We start from the raw sequence: 20,442 nt of genomic DNA, 5'->3' as shown, positions 1-20,442 counted from the left end.
GTGCTGGAAAAGCAAAAATAAAACACAATAAAATGCGAGAAAAAACAACATGACTAAACAGGGATGAAAAAGCGACTAAAAAGTGACAAAAATGCCATAAAAGTAAAAAAAAACAAGAGTAAAACACAACAAAAACACTCCCAAAATGTGACAAAAAGCAGCAAAAGAGTGAGTGAAAAAAACGTGCTGGAAAAGCAACAATAACAAAGTGACAAAAACTAAAGAATGATGAAAAAAATCAACAAGAAAACCACGAGAGAGATGGAAAAACTGACCAAAAAACATGACAAAAAACTGCAAAAAACTCGATAAAAACATGTTTTGTAGGTCTTAGCTTTTAAATGAGGTGTTACTCTGGCCTGTAGGCTGTAGGCTCCAGTAAAGAAGCTTTCAGATTTGGGTAAAACTGAACTGGAGAAAATGTGCTTGGTTAAAGTGGGGTTAAGAGGTTAATCCACTAAAAAATAAAACAGATGGAGCTGTAGTGTAGGAAAGAAATGTGCCTCAAGAAACTAGTTCCTCTAATCAAGGACATATTTACTTATTCAAAATTAAAATGCTACCTTTGTCGAGATGACTTCCGACAGTGTGTACCTAAATATATACATAAAAATTTGACCAAGAAAGGCCTGGGGAGCTGCTGGTTGAAGATCCCCAACCTACAGTATACAGTATGAAGAATTCTCGAAACTTGCACTTAAAGCAGAACTTAGTAACTTGTTTACCTTCATGAATCCTTTTTGTAATCCCTCTGGGGGTAATACAAGTGTTAATCTCCAACTGGTGTCTCTGGCCAAAAAAACCACACTTGCAGCTTTCCTGCTCCGACCTGGAGGACCAATACACACTAATGGAATCACAAAGAATAAGCTAACAGGCTAATGTTTTCCATCGAATTTATGATAAAGCATAAATTCGATGCATAAATTCGATGCATGTATAAATTTCATTTATACATTAGAAATACTGTCTAATGATGAACATATAACATATAAGCTATATCTCACTCTGGATTTATGTGATTTTTTTAGCGCCGGGGCAGATTGGTCTGAGAATCCGGAGCCGTACGAATGCAGCTCCTACAAGAGGGCCCTGGACAACGAGATCTACATCTTCACCGCGCCCATTTTCAACGGTACGTTTGGGCAGATGCACTGTGCACTTTCATATACTGTGTATTTTGTTAGTCCTGTCCTGGGTGTGAAGGTTCTGAGTGTGCTGCTTTGTGAACTCGTTCCTCGCAAAATGAAACAGTGAGCTGTGTCTAATGAAATGTGTGCAGTGAATTGGTTCGTGTTCGCTGCTGCCAGTTTATTTTCATTTTGAAGATACAGATGGCATCTCTGGAATTGCCCATATATGGTCATGTTTGAAAACAGTTAAGGGGGAAAACAATTTAGAAAAAATGTAAACTTTCTCTAATTACTCAAAAACTACTTTAACAAACACTGAATTATGAGCATAGTTTTCTACTAAGTAAATATACAAAGACATGGAGAGGAGCAAAGTGGCTCAAGAGCCCATAAATACATAAATAACGGAGAATGCTAACATAATGGTACATGTTAGCATCGGGCTAATGCTAACGGTTAGCTAGCGCTAGCTAGAACTGCCGTTTTTTCACTTCTACAAAACAATCTGCTGTGAGAAAATATCCATATGGGCCCGATTTACACTTTATTCATGTGTGATAAATAAGTTCATATTCCACCAGAAAATGTCTAAAAAGAGTGAAAAATATTGTGTTTCCCAAAAGATTCTATTTCCCCCTCATCTATGATGAGATGCCGTCTGTATCTATATGAAATGACAGAAAAGCAATGTTCATGTTGCTTTATTTTACTGGTTAGTAAGTTAAGAATAAGATTGGTTTATGTTTGTTGCTTTCCATCTTCAAGTTGGCACAATTAGTTCACATTTGTGAGAGACCAGGGGCGGAAGTGAGAGGTCAGAGGGCGAGTGACCTGAACAACGCACTATTTATAGGGCGACGCCATGGTGCACAGTTAATAATAAAACAGAAATATTAAAAAAGGGGCTAGATGCAAGTTGGCCATTTTATACTCACTACTGCCACATCAGGTCATACGTGTAACTGCACCTTCTATATAAAGCTCCTGCATGACGGCAATTCAGACCCGAAGTAACAACTTTCTGAGTGACAGTGCAGGATTGTGGTGAACAGGTCGGAGATGGTGACCGGAACATGTAGGGGGAGGAAAATACATAATTTTAACATTTTTAAACTCCGTATAGTCCCTTTAAGTGGCAGAGCTTGACACTTTAATGTTTAAGTGGCAGGCTCTACTACTTAAACGTTTAGTGCTCGTGCTTCACAGCTAGAATGTCCCGGGTTCAATTCCCACCTGGACTGTGTGGAGTTTGCATGTTCTCCTCCGGGCATTCCGGTTTCCCCTGCTACCAAAAACATGTACAATAGGCCAGGATGAATGTGACTGTGTGTGAGAGTTTTTTTTAGTTTATTGCTTATTGAACAGGGGCAATGTACAGAACCATTAGTCTTTGCAAGAGGCGATGGTTTGTACCAGATTTAACTCAGCAGCTATTTTCCATCCGCAGTCCCTGAGAGTGCACATGGGGGACGACGGATGGAAATGGCGTGGTGTGTTTACACGCATGAGACCCATGTATGTTCATTAACATGCACTGTCGATGCCAATTAATCCAGCACCGATACCAGCGCGCCATTATCTCTCATGTTGCTCACCTGCTTAGACTGGTCCCTAAGTACATAACATTGATCCATCAGGAAAAAACAACGTGTTATTGTTCATATAAAGATGTTTCGGACCTTTATTAAAGTAGTTGTATGGAAACTCTGAAAATGAAGAGAAGCACGGTCCTTGTGTGCAGAGGTAGAGCTGTAGTGGCGGCGCGCTGCCAGACCACACACCAACACGCTCCACACGGAGGAGCTGGGATTATAGGCTTAGTCCAATTACAACCCGGGCTTTACAATGGAGCACGCCGAGTCCAATGCAGTCATCTTTCCTCCTTCTGCCTAATACCTCAGGAGGATTTCATTAATTTTTTATGCCTTTTTTTTGGATGCAGGTACAGCTTAGTCATCGGGTAATCAAGGCTGAGCGCAGATACGGAGATGAGAAATGGCATGCTACGCTTTTCCAGTCCATATGTTGTTATTGAGACAGATGTAGAATAGAACGGGAAAAAAAAACAAGCAAAAGCTCTCTTCGTTTGACATGATGTGGGAACACTGAACACAAAGAGTTCTGACCACTGTGCAAAGCCCTCTCCAGCACATCCCAAAGATTCTCAACAGGGTTAAGACGCAAATCTAAAAGCTTGTTCCTCATCATGATTGGCAGGTTTTCCTGTCCTTTCTGGTTGTGTTTTCATCAGGTTTTTTGTTGCTTTTTTTGGACATGTTTTGGTCACACTTTTTGTGGCTGCATCACAATTACATTCACAAATCAATCTACTAAACATCAGATTTTTCCACTCTCTACCGGAAGAGTCAATACACTAGTAGTGCCGATCCGTGGCAAAAAAGAGGCAAAAGTGGACGGAGCAGAACATGGCCTACAGGCTGTAAACTCCAGAAGCTTTTAGACTTGGGTAAAGATAAGATGATACTTTATTGATCTCACAGATGGAGAAATTGCAAAGGCGTGATGGGCTCAAACCACAGGTGGCAGAATCGGGTTGAGACGTCTGTGTAAGATCTCTGTCGTACAGGAGTCGTCCATTCTATGAAGGTTCTATCATCTGTACTCTGTAGTTCAACTATGGTCAACTACAGAGTACAAATGATGGCTCAATAACCACGCACTGCAGTCGTCCTCTGGGACCCGCCTCCAGACTTGGAGCCAGGCTGACGGTCACACGCACCAGTCTGGAAGATTCATGGATTTTTATGAACTCACAAATATCACAGCAGCAGAAGTCATACCATCTCGAGTATGTTGGTGTGGGGCAATTGTGCTGTTGGTCAGGCAAGTGTGCTGTTGGTCAGGCAAGCTGATGACACAGAATGGCTGTCAGGTTGCCACCAGTCTCTAAACACCGACGAGGTAATGAATCCATCCTACATAGAACTTTGAGCTGAGTGGCATATCAGTGAATAACAACGCGGAGTCTATTGGACTAGGAAGAGTTACTCAAGTAAAGGTAGCGCCCTGTTCTCTTGACAGGTTGACCCATAACAGTGAAGGATGGGTCAAATGCACTTGACCTGAGCCTGCATAACCACAACCTTCTACAACTGTCTGAAATCATCCTGAGGCATTTCACAGAATGAGGCCCATCTCCCCCTCGCCTTGTGTGGAATTCCCCTGGATGAGCTGTCTCCATTTGAACAGTGATTTACAGCGGACTGTAATCTCTCCCATGGACAGGACTTTTGGCGGATTTGCTCTGACTAACCCCCCCCCCTCTCTCTGCTGCAGCGGAGGGCCGGGAGCTGGTCACCGACACGGGCATTCTGGTGAGCAAAGCGGTGGACCTCTCTCTGGACGAGGTCACGCTGAAGCCGGCAGGTGAGGCTCCTCGGGATACGTCACACTCGGGCATTCTGCAGTAATGAAAAATGCTGCATTTTTCATTCTGTCCGCTGAAGCTCTGTTCTGTCATTCGTAGTGGTGGGAGTCAAACTCAATGTCACACACTGGATGAACTCTTTCATTAATGCTACTCTAAAAGTCAATGTAAGTGGTGTCCTGTTGTTCTTGCATGCACCGTAGAGACACGTAGCATTATGACCTGGTTAATCACAGTATCTGATCAAACCATTCATGACATGTCAGAGATGGTCTGTTACTAAAGGCCATTCCCCTGAAAGTCTTTGCGGAGGCAACTACTTTCTCTCTAAAGCCTTGTGGGTGATTGGAGCAATCGCCAACAGGTGACCAGGTCATCCTCTCAAACACCAGCATGTTGTTAACAAAGTGATCACGTTTCAGGAAGATGACTGAAACATCTGGCTGGACGAAAGACAACATTGGTTATCATAATGCTGTTAAATAGCCGGCCCAAAAAAACAAACGCAGAGTTATGCTTTATGATGAGATAACAGTAGTGTAGGAAATAAGTGCAAACACGGCTCCTTCAGTGACACATTTGGAATTTTTGTGCAGATATTTCTATATGATATGTTTTGAAATAGGTTTTCCAAATGATTCCTATTCTGTGAACGGGCCAAGCATCAGACTCTTCATTCATTCATTCAAACCTTTATTTAACCAGGAAAAAAGCCCACTGAGATCAAAAATCTCCTCCATGTGTACATATTTGTTTCCTATTTTAGTTGTGTTTCCAAAATCAAGACCCTAAATGTCATTGAAAAGCATTCAGCTGGATTCAAAATGATCATTTTGCAGTTTGACACTGAACCGGAGCCATTTCAACAAGCTCGTGAGAAAATAACTAAATCTTAAAGCTGCCCTCAGCTATGTCTGGTGGACTTTTTATTGTCAGTAGATGTCAGTAGTGATCCCTGCTCTGCCCCACTCACCCAAGCCCCTCCCTCCTCCTGCACACGCTAATGATGATGGATTCAATAACAAACGCAATCGTGCTGTTTCGAAGGTGGTGCATCTAGCGATGGAAGATGGGAATGCAACAATTCCGGCAAAATGGAATATCTGAGGGCAGCTTTACATTTATATTGTGAACTTTAGATTTATTTTTGATCAATCTTAAATTTGATTGTCCACTGCTTCATGGAGCCTCTCCAATTTTTGCAGTGTATTTAAATTTCAACTGTGTCACTGGAAGTTTTGATGCTTTTAGTCTCTTTTTTCATTTTATTATATGTTTTACTAGTCAACACAAATATTCGATTTTAGTCATAGATCATTAACTATTTTTAGTTTAATTTTAGTTTTAGAATCATGACAAAGATCTTTAAGAGCCAACATTGTAAATCTCTGCTAGCAGTAGTTAGCCATGTTTACAAAACCTTTAGGACTCTGTTATGGAGTTCACACAGAAACCTGCTAGTCCAAAGGTCATAATGTTATGGCTTATACCTGCATCACGGCTGTTCAACGCGACTAGTGTCTCTCTCCTCTTACAGTGCAAGGATGAGATCTGTGGCTGCCTTCGGAATGATAAGGTAATGCTCATAGGGAGGCTGACATGTTTCTTTATAGTTTTACAGGACCGATAACCGTGTTTGTGTTTCTCACCTGCAGCACATTGACTGTGTGATCCTGGACGATGGAGGGTTCCTGCTCATGTCCAACCAGGATGAGTACATTTCACTGGTGAGGTTCCATGGCTGGAATTGTGTTTGAACTTCATGCCCAAAGCCCTCCCTGGTACAACCTACTGTACTGATCCTCAGACGTGTGTATTTTATAAAAGCTCGCCACAGAACTAGTGATTGTATTATTGCTATTGTCAGAGAAAACGGTGTAGCCCAGGCTAACCGCCATGCAAAAGCAAGAAACTTTCAATATGTCTGTGTAGGCTCTCAGTCATACAGGAGTTGTCCATCTTCAATGAAGGTTCTTGAGGCACCTTCTGTACTCTGTAGCTGAAGTGTCGAACGTTTCACCTCTCATCCAAAAGGCTTCGTCAGCTCAGCTCACAGCCCAGATAAAGACCACAGGGAGGAGTTCTGATTGGCTAAGTCCCTCCTACTTGCGGGTACACAACTTTGTAGTTCTAAGTCCTAACAACCTAACTCACACCTGAGTTTCAGTCTGAACGATCTCAGCTGATCACTGCTCATTACCTGCATATTGATCTGTCCTGGGCTGAGTCTCAGCCTCATTAACATGACAGAGCCCTCCAGGCCTGGAGTGCTGAAGGCTGCTCTCCAGAGGAGAGAGGTGAAGTCATCCATTCCTGTTCATGGAGGGATTTAGTTTCTTCACAAAAATTGCTTCTTTGACTCCTCTTTCAAACCAGCGTTTTTCTTTTTTAACTAAAATGACAACCTCCCTGTCCACAGGGGACTTGTGCGTTCCCTGCGGTGTTGATAAAGCCTCTTCTGTAACACTTGTTTGGTTTCTCCAATGTAATGCTCCTCTTCTTTGCAACAAATAGAATGAACCACATTGCTTTGTTTGTGGTTCGGGGTTGTGTCTTTGGGATGAACGCATTTTTGTCTGTGTTCACTTGTTTGTGGTATTCTGTGTTGTCTAAAGACAGGGTCTCAGAGAAACTTCAGAGAATCTGAATTCTGCCCATTAATGAACATTTAGGCTTTTTATTTCAAAATCAACCATGAGGCAGCAGTTATTAAGACATATTTGTTAGTTTATGTTATTATTTACTAGTTTATTGTTGTACTTATAAAGTAGGCGCAGCGAATAAAGAAGAGGGGGCAGATATATTCAATTTCCGGTTTGTTGCCCTGGTACACTGTGCACCAGTTTATCGGAGCACATCATTCCTGGCATAGGGCTTTTCTTCCCTGTTATTACTCCTCTCACCAACATGAGGTTTTTTGTCATGGAAAATTAATCAACTTTGTCTTTGCTGCTCTGGCAAAAGTTAACGGAACCAAATGAATGCCTTGAAATGGCAACCCTTTTCTGCAGTGTGACCCAAATGATTCTGGCCAGAGATGACAGAGATGTGATCAATGGAGTGCGGAAGACAAACTGGATTAGAGATTTAATGGATTCTTGGACCATGTCCAAGAGAGACGCGTAAAAGCTGTTAACCAAGAGCACCTGAGGTGTTGACCATTGTTTGGACTGTTGTCCAGCTCTGTTTTGTGTCCAACAGAAAGAAGTAAACAAGGTTCCACCATGTGAATTAAGTTTAAGAACTGTCCAACCTGCAGAGGATTCAGTGTAAATGAAGGGATAGGGTTATAGTTCATCTGCACTTGGTTGCTTTTTCCTCTTGCTACCAATACGAGCACATGAAAGGGAGTCTGAGGGCTGGGACAACTAAGCTTTGTCACGATTTACTAATCCCAATATTGTGTTTCAATAAAGAAACACAATATTTTCAAGAAATTCAAATTCTAGAATCTGAATGAATTTAAAAGCAAAACACAAGTGAAGTTTCCTGGAGTTTTACATCACATTTGTTTGACTGTTTGACACTGACTCAAATATTCTGAAAAAGTGCTCTAAGCTGGCATTAGCAATAATTGTTAAGTCGTAGTGAAGCTTAAATTGTCAACTGGACTGGGTTTGTATTAGTTGAGGATGTTTCACAGAAGCTTCTTTTTAGCTCTTGTGGTCAGAATAGCACCCTGTACCAAAAGCTAGAGTGGTTTTATTTAAGACTCCGGGCCCTCTCAGGAGGAACGAACCAAAACTCCCAACACCCACTTATAAGCCTTAACAAAGGATGGTCGCCTGATCTCTATAGGCCGGTATAGAAAGGTCTCAGTCCCCCACCCCTGAAGATAAACTCTTTATTCTCAAATGTGTGGTTAGTGGCTTTCAGATGGAGCTGAACAGCCGCCTGTGGACCACTGCTGTTATCTCTGCGATGCTGGGCCATTCTATTGAGATGCTGCTTGGTTTCCTCTATGTACTGCTCCCTGCACTCTGCCTGACAATGGATGGAGTACACTAGCTGGGTGTCCGAGCTCTGTGTTGTTGTGTCCTAGTCACTTGTAACTTGACCTTTACAGCCCAGTCCATTCAACAATTTAAGCTTCACGATGAGAAATACTTCCAGGATGAACAATATGCAATATGAAGGTTTCTCCAAAGGCATTTCGTGAGATATCGTCCCATCCCTAGATCCCTGGTATCTAATATCCAATAAGTTGGCTTTTGCTAAATCTTTCCTAAAATAGGAAGAATGTTAGTCTTCCTTTTATGTGTGAGAGTATTAATTGTAGATCAATATGCTTATGTCTGTGCACTTTGTATCATGTTTGGAAGTTGCACAGAACTTTAAAAGTCTTTAGTTTGTCCCCGACAAATTACACTTCAACTTCACCAACCATCCCTTACCACCATCCGTGTTTGATCTTGTTTTTCTCAGATCGGTCAGTTCTTTGGTGAGGTGGACCCCGTGCTCATGATAAACCTGGTCAACACGTCTCTGTACTTCTTCAATAAGACGTACGACTACCAGTCCGTGTGCGACCCTGAGGAGGAGAGCAAGGCTGCAGCCGGGCTGCGCTCAGTCTATGTGGTGAGGCGATCGGTCATGCTCGTCTCCTCTGGGAGATATTTGGAGGCAAAACAACCATCTTACTCAGTGTTCCTTCTGCTCTCCACAGCCGACTATTGCAGACCTGCTGAGTATCGGCTGGTGGGCTTCTACAGCTGCCTGGTAAGTGAACTCTATGCTAGAACTCGCCAGATGCATGAAACAACAATGTTTACTAACCAGTGGTATCTGATCCATATGAAAACAAGAGGTCCAATTGTGGATCCTTGAGGAACTCCTAATAATAGTGACCCAGAAGGGCATTTTTATCAAGAACATTTTTTAGAGGGAATATTATATTATTAATGACACAGATGCTCATTTATCTTCCGGTGCACATGTCCCAAGGAAGTGAAACAATAAACGTTAAAAAAAATGTCAAAGCAGGAAAAACAAGGCTGACTTTTAAAGGGGGGGTATTATGCAAAATCGACTTTTTCAAGCTTTACATCATGTTATTAAGTCATTCCCTCATTAAAACCATGCCTGAAGTGTTGCCTTGGCACATTCACGTATTTTCGAGTAATCTGTAGAAACTCTGATGGCGGCCATTTTAGGGATAAAACGCCTGATTCCTTCAGGAAACGCCCTCGACCTCCAGGATACGCCTCCGACCTTTCGTCACCAGCCGAGTAACCAACCACTGCTCCTCAGCAGAACCCCCTCCCCGCAGTGTCTAGCCCTAAGATGTAAACAGAGTCATCATGGAGGATTAGCTTCATGTGTTGTGAACCGGAGCCACAGCAGACTTTTACAAAGACACACATCAGTGTTTCTGTTACCTAAACACCCAGGATTAAAAGCGGTGACAAGAACACTTATTTCAGTGTCTGGTTCTGCGCTGGGCCTTGATGATGCACAGAGCCTCCGGAGAAAGCTAATGCTAAGCTAAACCTCGAGTCATCACGTGAAGACGAGAAATATGCACACATAAAGTCAATAAAACCACCACACACATAAAGACTCGTTTAACAATGATCATACACAGAGCCTGGCTTGTTGATTTGGAAGTTTATTGCTCACATTTCATCTACAATGGGTCATAGCCGAGTGGTTTTCTCCCGGAGCTAACAAGCTAGCCGCGACAAGCTAACGGGAAAATTCACTGAATACAAGCAGCATATTATGCATTGAAAACGTCACTAAAACAGGCAACTGCTTGAAGCAGCCTTTATGATGATCACACACGGAGCCGGGCTTGTTGATTTCGTAGTTAATTGCTCACATTTCATCTACAGTGAGTCGTAGCCGAGTGATTTTCTCCCGGAGCTAAGGCACTATTAGCCTTAGCTCCGGACAAGCTAACAACCTTCACCTTCACAACATTCATTGAAAACAGGCAGCATATTATGCACAAATAACGTCAATAAAGCAGCAACTGCTCGAAGCAGCCTTTACGATGATCACACACTGAGCCTGGCTTTACACATTTGTGGTTTATTGCAGACTTTTCATCAACAATGAGCTGTAGTCGATTATAACAAGCTAACGGGGTAACCTCGAAAAACCATTGTCCACCTGCACAGATAATGTCTGTCTTTTGAATCGTATGGGCTCCTGCAGATCCTGGTGTCGTCCATGGGGGTATAGTTACAGATCCATAGGGCAGGGCAGATGCAAAGAGAGAGCCTCCAAACAGCAGTTATTTTTCAGGCAAGAGCCCCTTCCAAGCGTCCGGTGTGGAAGGTTCGTCTCCAAATAACATCCTGTGTGACCACTGTTCACAAAGTGATAAACAGTAGCTCCTTTCCAACAATAAAAATTAAAATGCACCGATCGTAGTTTCAATACTGTTGAGACAACGAGCGCAGTGTTGTTGTGATGCCACAGACAGCGTGTGGAGGGGGCGTGTCGGAAAGGGTCAGAGGTTCTTAAAGAGACAGGGGCCTATTTCAAGTCATTTGCTACCGCCATTTTGAAAGAGCAATTTTATACAAGGCAGTTATTCTAATTTACTGCATTTACAGACCAACAGAAGGTTTCGTCATCATTGTAGTGTGCTATAGACTGGTGCTATGTGGCTGAAAAAAGCATAATACCCCCTCTTTAACAAAATCTAATGTATAATTGAGGAGTTCTTTTGCAAAAACAGATAAGTGCCACTGAGATAACTAAGGTATGCTTGTAATTTCCTCTTAGTGTAAACATGTTTTTAGTGATCAGACCTATTTAGTGCCATAAGGATATTAACACACGTGTTCTTAATCAAACCCTCATAGCTGTAGTGTCACTTGTAGAGTAATGTTACAAAAAATCTAGAAACATTTTTGACAAAAATTAGAAATGGAGATATTTGTTTTTGGATATAAACTATATTATAGAGATATTTTCTGTGTCATAAGCCCTTTAAGCATTAGTGCAAACCAACTATATACAATGACCAAAATCTATAACAATATCTACAAGGTTTATTAACGCCACTCTATGACATCAGCAGGTGGGAGGCAACTGTTTTGAGCAGGGAGACTGAGTGAATGTGCAGGATAACTCAAACTCTAGGTCTGTGGAAACAAACTTTGCTGTTTTGACATTAGCCTGGGTCAGGGAAGGACACGTGCAGATGATCTAACCTTACACTAGTGTGCTGGTCCAGCCTCGTACAGTGGATTTTATTGCGTGTTTTTATGAGCGCGTGAGTGATGGCTCCCCGGATACCCTGGACACAGCGGTGACTCTGGCTCCGGAGCATTAGCAGCTGTTATTCCACACTGTCGCTGCTGCTGAGGCTGATGCTGTTGTTGTTGTGGCTGGAGGTTTAAAGATGGGGGACTGACTCATGCGTGTGACTAACACTGTTTCCTCCATCTCCTCATCCAGGTCAATACTGCAGCAGCTAGTGTTCGGGCTCATATTTCCCAATCTGTTCAGAGGAGGTAAGTTACATCTAAAGTCTGCTAGGATTGTTGTTAGGTTTGTGGAAACAAAAATTATTGATTGCTACAAATTCAATGTTTTAGGGAAAATGTCCATAGATTGACTTATGCCATGAAAAAAAAAAAAATTTAAAGTAGAGAAAGAGCTCTGTTACGTCACTACTAGTAAGTACATCTAATATTATTTTGTCAGAAAATCAGGCAGAGGTGGTCAACGTTTTTCCAACCAAGCGCCCCAAACTGACCGCAGGATGAAATGGGGACCCACAACTTACCTTACATTTTTTCTGCACTTTCCAGTCTTAGAGATAACAATATTTTTTTTAAATATCGATTTCCCATAGTGATTGGCGATTTTTTTTAATAGATACGACACTGATACTTTTGGGTTATTTTTGGTCGATATCGATACCAATACTGGTTATTTCATGTGAGAATGCATTTCAGTCAATATACATTCTAAAACTGGCTATTTTAAATATTATTTATATGTAAATTAAAATGGTACTTTAACTGGTTCACTTAACAATGTCAATGTGAAATTAAACACATAAACAAAGTTTAGAATTAATATTTTGACAAACAGAATCTAAACTAGAATCATATGGTTTATTTATATCGCGCATTTCGTACACAAGGCATCTCAATGCACCTTCAATACTCAGCAAAAAACAATGGCAGCAAAATAAAACCAGACATTTAAACCTGGCTCTATTCATTATTACAATTTGATCACAGAAAATAAGATATTTATTTCCGTAATCTACAGCAAAAGTATAACTCAATTATATTATCCCCTATTCCCCATTTCACGACCCCTCTGCTGTACCTTTTATACGTAACTCTCTTTTTGGTCTTATTTACTTGGCATTTACACACGTGCAACAATCATGTGTGCTGAAGTGGTGCAACAATCAGGCTTTTGTCTCTTCAACTCTAAAAGGCAACGCGATACAAAGTGGCGTATGCTAATTTTAACCAGCACTTGAAATTTAGCACCTGGCTTATACATTAAACAAAAATGTAATCACTCATTCCTCCTGGTGTTTTCATAGTAACAGCAGTTTTCAAAAGTATTCATCGGGTCTAGGTTTTGAGCTGAAGACTTTTCCCTCTCGTGCCATTGATGAGGAGCGAGATAAGAGGAAGTTTTTGGCAGTCAAATAATAGTAAAGGATTATGTGATTTGGGCAGCTCCAACAGCTGCCCCCACGACCCGGCAACGGAAAAGTGGAAGAAGATGGCTGGATGGATGGATGGATGGATGGATGGATGGATGGAGAAACAAAGAAGATAAGCACTGGAAGGACTTTTTTCATGTTCATTTCCTCTTGGTTTCCAGTGGAGTCATCTGAAGAGGACATTTCGGTAAACATGTTCAAAGAGAGCTGTATCACAGAGCAGACGCAGTACTACTTTGACAGCGAGGAGCGCTCCTACTCCGGAGTCCTGGACTGTGGAAACTGCTCCAGGTCGGTCACTCCCCACCACCATCACACCACATGTATTTGAAGCTTAAATATTTGATAAACCTGATCCAAGTATGCATTGGTAGACTAGGATGTTAGGCGGATTCTGGTGCCATGTCATCACAGCTTATTTACAGTGATCCAGTATCCAGTGACTGAACTCTGGAGGTTCTTAGCTTTCAAATGAGGAATGGCAACGTATCATAATTTCGTTCTCTTTGACAATGACAATTAATCTCTTGAATCTTGAATCAGATGCAGTGCATTTTTGTTATGGGTTTAGCTATATACGCTTGATCCTACAAACGTGCACATTATGTTAGCGGTCGAATCCCGGATTTAAATTGAACATTCTATACTCATACTAATAATTATGGAAGACAGGCGCAATACTAACATATGGGTAGGTTTGTTTTGTCCGTTTCATGGCATCTATATAATTTCTGTGGTTTCTTTATCATTAACATGTTATAACATGATGTTTAGTGGCCACTGAATGTGTGTTAGCATTTAGCTCAGAGGACACTTTTAGATGCTAACTTGTATCTAAAGTAAAATCTTCAAAGGTCTGTGCATTCATTAATGATTTTAAACGAGGCTTTGGCCTAAATGTTGTCGATGGATGACAACAGCTGAAAACATCTGGATTGTTCAGAATTTGGTGGCTAATGCTAACGGCTACAGGAAAAATACATTGAGCAAGTTTAACGGACTAGCCGACCTGCTCTGTCCGCATACGTTTGGATCGAACAGCACTTCAAACTTTTTATTTCTATGGCACAGGCTACAAACATTATTTTTTCAGTAAAGCAAAATTGTGGAGATTGTATTCAAAACATGAAGTCACAAGTCAATTTAATTAAAGTAACACTGGTACCGTTAAGGCACCGGTACCGAAAAGCAGGTATTGCTGAAATAATGGTACTACAAAAACACTAACATTACTCATCCGAGTATATAGTGCTCACGCCATTTGTGGTGTCCCAATTAGAGGTCGACCAGTATATCGGCCGGCCGATACATCAGGACGATATTTGGATAACTTACAATATCGGATATCGGCCAATCTAGCGCTGATTAAAGCAAATATCTCAAGGACCAAACATGAAAAACAAAAGGGAAGTCTCTAAGTCAACGCTTTAAAATGAGTCACAACTCCCTAGGCCTCAGGAAAACAGAGACACATTGCGATTAAAAATTGGTTAGCTAGCTTGTTAAACACAATTTTCACTAAACCTTAGTCAATCTGGATATGCTGCATGTTATTTTAAAGGACAAAACCTGGGAGTTCAACCACAGAGCTAGTTTTAACCTTTTTGATAGTCGCACAAAATGCCGCGGCTGGCAACGGTATGCTAATGCTAATGTCAGCATGCTAACGCTAACGGCAGCTAAAAAGAGCTGGGACAGAAACTGATTGAAATTGGCCACCGCTGAAGTGGCCAAGCATGTATGTTTTTACAGGATTATAGCATAATCCTATAATAATATACGGCATCGGCCTTAGAAAAAACCCATATCAGTCGACCTCTAGTCTGAATGTCCAGAGCCGATTGTTTATGAATAGACAACTGCAAGGTTATGTTAGCAGCTAAATTCACTTTGAACTGCTAAAATAAGTTAGATGTGTAATAACACAAGCCGGGGACAACATTTTAGCATGATTTGTTTTTATTTCAGTGAGTTAAGCCTTTCGACAAAGCCCTCCTCTTTAAAGTGCAGGCTCGCAGCATTGACCCCTCTATCGGCAGCTGTTCTGGTGGAGTTTCGATCACACACAGATTACCTTGAATGTGTCAGGGAGCAGGGAGACGCAAAGGGAAGCAGTACTTCTTCTTATCTGGCTCTTTTTTTCTCGTAGAACACAGATGCGTTCGCGGATGAGTGCGCTCTTAATTACCTCATCTTCATTTGGAGTGCCGAGGCGATGTCTCCTGAGGTTAACCATGCCTCGGAGGGTAGCTTCTGCCTGTCATGGCGCCGCCGTGTCTCATTCCTCAGAAATGCGGATATGTAGATTTAGGCTGAAAGCTCTGAGTCTTACCAACTATAATGAACTCTCACTTTGATTCCAATTTTATTCTGTAAAAGTTACCCAATTCTCCTTGTGAAATATAGAGCATTTTCTCTCATTTGAAAGCTAAGACCGACAAAACTAACTAAGCGCCTTTCTTGTTATGATGTTGTTGTGATGTTTTCGTCCTTTTGGGTTGTGTTTTTCGTCACGTATTTCTTGCTTGTTTGGTTACTTTGGATCATTGATCAGTACATTATGCAAGAAAAAAAAAATTGTGCCAAAAACGCTACAAAAAAAAGCTATGAAAATGTGACAAAAAAGCAATGAACATGTGACAACAAAAACAAGGAAGAAGCTCAGATGTGTTTTGAAGGTCTTAGCTTTCAAATCAGGCATTACACCGGCCTATAGGCTGCAAGCTCTCCAGTCAAGAAGCTGTGAAAATGTGCTTGTGCTTGCTAAGGGGTAAGTAACTTCTAACAAGGTTCCGACTTTGACAACAGCTGAAAACATCTGGATTGTTCATCATTTGTAATGTTCGATGGCTAAATGCTCACAGCTGAATCATACAAATAAAAAGGAAAAGTGGCGTTCAATATAAGCTATGTGGACAGTGAGTGAGTTGGCTAGTCCAGGAGATTTTTCACTCCATAAACTGCCGATGTTTTCAGCTGTTGTCGACCATTGACCACATATAGGTGAGCACAAAGCCTTTCATGAATCTACAGACCTTTTGCGATTTTTTCTTTCTTTTTTTTTTCATATTATATGTATTGATTTTTGTTATTTTACATGTATAAAATAAAACAAAATGAACAAAACAAACAAAAACAACAGACTGCCAGACAAAGCAAAAGAAAAACCGACAAGTACAACATTATCAAGTTTACATACTAATGTCCACGATATATTTATCCAGATGTGATGATCTGGCATTGAGCCAGAAAGGGCCCCCAGATAGTCTCAAATTTATGTTGTCTGTCCATATTGTCCAAGCGAATCTGTTCCATTTGTATCGCAAACATCATTTCCTTGAGCCAGTGCGCAAAATTTGGGGGTTTGCGATTTTACCTTAGATGCAAATTAGCATCTAAAAGTGTCCTCTTAGCTTAATGCTAACTCAAATTCAGTTACAGTTACAGCCCCCCTTTAACTTTTCGACATTTTGCCATACTCTGGACCATAAACATAAATATATTTAATTGAAATGTTATGTCAAAGACACACACAAAGTGACACACAATCGTGAAGTGAAATTAAATGTATACATGACCGGCCGTCCTCCTAAACTTACTGACCAAACATGGACAGCACTGACCAGAGCTGTTACCAAGAAGCCTATGATGACCCTGGATGAACTGCAGAGAGCTGCAGCTCAGGTGGGGGAAACTGTCCACAGAACAACTATTAGTCGTACACTGAACAAATCTGGCCTTTTATGCAGTGATGTAATACTCTTTCCATTCCTGGATGGTGTATTTAACTGTACTTTGAGAGATGTTCAAAGAGAGATGTTCTTTTTATAACCTAACCCAGCTTTACACTTACTTTACACAATAACTTTATCCTGGACCTGCTGGTGTGTTCTTGGACTTCTTAACAGACCTCTGAGACCATCACAGAGCAGCTGTATTTGAACTGGCATTAGATTATACATGTCATTATTATACAGTCATGGGGTCAACATGTGATCATTCAGAAATCTTCATTCAACTTCTGAAGGCAGTTGGTTGCACTAAAAGGAAATTGTGTGTCACTTATTGTGTGTCTTTCACATAAAATGTCAAATATATGTTAAATATATTTATGTTTATGAACCATAGCATGGCAAAATGTCAAAAAGTTAAAGGGGGGCCATACTTATGCACACATGTTCTTACCTTAGCTTTGACGAGTTCTTTAGGACCTGTCTGATCTTCCCCCGTGCCTTCAGTCACATAAACACAGCGCAGACGGCGTTAGCATTTAGCCTCTCCCCCTCTCCACTATAGCTCCAAAACTGGTCAAGATAGAAGCTACCAAGCTCTTCCACGTTTTCCCTCTTTAAATATGGTTACGTGAAGTGTTACACTACAAAGTATAATTACACAAAATTAAACAATGTGGATTTTCTAAGCGGATAAAAGGGGGAACTATATTGTAAGGCGTAATAATACCAGGAGTAGTTCGAAATCCGCGCAGTAATCTTCACTTTACTGTGCGGATGCCAAACTACTCCTGGTATTATTACGCCTTACAATATAGTCCCAAAATGTCAAAAAGTTAAAGGGGGGCCATACTTATGCACACCACTGTATGGTAATGATAAAGAACCCACTGAAATGTATAACTGCCATGAAAATGACAAAGCATTCCTCGTCATTCAGTATTTAGCTCCTGTCTTCCCTATTCATTTGTTTGGGGGTAGAATGTTAAATATAAAATCAGGTCTGGGATTGGATGGTGAACAAAAAGTGTGCATTTGTAGCAACTTTAGCTCGGATAGCTAAAGGCATTTCTCTGATTTCTATGGGAAAAACAGGCTAACTCATAGTCTATCATCGAACGCCACTTCTTCATTTCATTCCTGTCGATATAAACCGTCCGTCCGTGGATTGAAAGGTCACACAGAGGACACTTTATCTAGAATGTGGATGTGAATGAGTGGGTGGTTGGATACCGGCAGCCTCGCCTCCCGTCGGGCAGCTGTGGCGGGAGCCGCTCGCATCATTTTGACTCCGTCCTTGTGCCCGTTTTGCTTTTGCAGGATGTACCGCGCCGAGAAGCTGCCCAACACAAACCTGGTGTTCCTGATCACAGACGCCAAGGCCACGTGTCTGTCGTGTGACCCCAGGCCGCTGCGACAAGCCGAGCAGCCGTGTATCCTTTCAGTCCCTTCAGTGGCTCCGCTGGCGTTTTCACAGATGGTGGACGTGGTCACGTGTAGAACTCAGAGCGGTGCTTTCTGAGCAGTGGTATATGTGTTTTATAAGAGTTATTTTATACTGTTGCTTTGCTCATGAAGTACAACATGGAGAGGCGTTCTTCCACAGATTGCTTTGAAGCTCCTCCTTTCAGTATCACAAGTTTGTTTTGAACTGTGGAGAAATAGAGTTGATCCGTATTTTTTGTCGGGGCGGGACAGAGGGACGGGCCGGCAACGGAGGCCCCTCGGATTGGGGCTTAAAGCTTAAAAAAAAGCATTAAAAAAAGCAAGAAAGCGTAAAGTGACAAAAACATGACGGAAACATGACAAATAGAAATGAAAAAAAAAAAAAAAACAGATGAAAAAACAGAAAAAAAGCAAAAATAACCTGGCGAAAACACGAAAAAAAAACTGTTTTTCACCCCCACCTTAACCGAGTGCATTTTCTCCAGTTCAGCTTTACCCCAATCTTAAAGCTTAAGCTAAGAATGGATCTTTTTCGTTACGTTTCCGGGTTGTCATCGAGTTTTTGCCACTTTTCCATCACTCTTTTGGGGACTCTTTTTATTGCATTTTTGACCTTTCTTTTGACACTTTTTCTTATTCTTTGTCACTTTTTTGTTGCTTTATTGTGGCTTTTTTATCACATTTTTGCAATTTTTTTGGGGCACTTTTTTATTTTCTTGACTTGCGTTTTTGTCACTTTTTTGTCACTTTATTGCTCCTTTTTTATTGCATTTATGACTGTTTTTGTGGCTTTTTTGCCACTTTTCATCGCATCTTTTCTTTTTTCTCACTTTTATTGCCACTTTTTTAGTCGCTCTTTTGTTTCGTTTTCATCCTCGTTTTCCTTACGTTTTTGATTCTTTTTTCAAGGAGCTTTTAGATTAAGGTAAAGCCAGACTGCAGAAAACGTGCTCAGTTCAGGTGGGGGTTAAAAGGTTACACACTTGCAACAACATCTCCACTTTAGTAGCTCCTACAGACTCCACATTTCCCAACATTGGACTCAACAAAAAAGTGTAGCTTTTTTCGGATTGATTTTTAATTCTAATCCCTTCCCTGATTTATTAAGCAAGGCAAATTTTGAATTTTTCCATATTTCTTGTCCTTGCTTAAACTAAACTAAATGTCTCGCCTTAAAGGGATATTTCAGGATTTTTGACATAGTGCCTCATTTCCTAGTAATGCAGAGTGTTTTTCTGGAGATCTTTTTTTTTTGTAATTCATGCAGTTTTTATATTTGAGGAGTTTCGTGGCCCTAGGCTAGTGCAAGGCTAGTGCATGTCTATGGTATCAGCTAGCCTGCATTAAAAACAGTGTGGCCTGCTCCACAGTGCACCTGAGACAAATCACTTATAACACCAGACTAAATGTCTGTGTCCATAGAATCATGTTTGGAATATAACTGACCTTGCATCACATGAACGATCGCATTTTGAGGGACTATTTTCTAGCAGATCACTTCGCCGCTGCGTAGCTTATACAAACACGAAGCTGATGCTGCTCAGATATAAGGTCTTTTAAATGCAAAATGGTTAAAATTACTCTATCGACACAGACATTTATATGGTTAGTCTGGTGTCAAAAGTGATTTTCCTCAGGTGCACTGTGGAGCGGGTCACACTGTTTTTAAAGCAGGCTAGCTGATACCATAGACATGCACTAGCCTAGCGCCACAAAACTCTTCAAATATAAGAACTGCATGAATTACAAAAAAAAATATCTCCAGAAATCAGCAACACTCTGCATAACTAGGAAATGAGGCCCTATGTCAAAAATCCTGAAATATCCCTTTAAGTGCACTCAGAAAAATACCCACTTCCTGAGACGGACAAAAAGCGGATAATCTCAGTCGTGACCAGCCACTACCTTCATGAAGCAATCCCAGCGAACAAACAGGCCAAGACAAAGTTTCACACAGAGATGCCTAACTTTGCTTTAAAGAAAGTCAAACCCCCCCCCCGTCCTGGTCTCTCTCCATCCATCAGTTTGACGACGGCAGACGTTTTGACCTTCCCGGATTGGACCTGGAGTGTGCGGCAGGTCCAGCCTCTAAAC

At 41.2% G+C, this 20,442-nt stretch overlaps 1 protein-coding gene across 1 annotated transcript in view; it reads left to right on the top strand.

The window, feature by feature from the left end:
* LOC306971526 (voltage-dependent calcium channel subunit alpha-2/delta-1) overlaps positions 1–20,442 on the top strand; it is a 225,059-nt gene that overhangs the window by 189,244 nt on the left and 15,373 nt on the right. Inside the window, exons 27-36 of the mRNA XM_079567840.1 lie at positions 1,032–1,135; positions 4,431–4,520; positions 4,621–4,688; positions 6,059–6,097; positions 6,177–6,248; positions 8,947–9,099; positions 9,188–9,240; positions 11,935–11,990; positions 13,333–13,462; positions 18,223–18,335. Coding sequence (XP_079423966.1) covers positions 1,032–1,135; positions 4,431–4,520; positions 4,621–4,688; positions 6,059–6,097; positions 6,177–6,248; positions 8,947–9,099; positions 9,188–9,240; positions 11,935–11,990; positions 13,333–13,462; positions 18,223–18,335 — 878 coding nt within the window. The remainder of the gene's footprint in view (positions 1–1,031; positions 1,136–4,430; positions 4,521–4,620; positions 4,689–6,058; positions 6,098–6,176; positions 6,249–8,946; positions 9,100–9,187; positions 9,241–11,934; positions 11,991–13,332; positions 13,463–18,222; positions 18,336–20,442) is intronic.

This window comes from Gobius niger, assembly GCF_951799975.1.
Source record: "Gobius niger genome assembly, chromosome: 12".
Classification (NCBI taxonomy): domain Eukaryota; kingdom Metazoa; phylum Chordata; class Actinopteri; order Gobiiformes; family Gobiidae; genus Gobius; species Gobius niger.
Note: the sequence above shows the minus strand (reverse complement) of the source record. Positions and strands in the feature narration are given on the sequence as shown.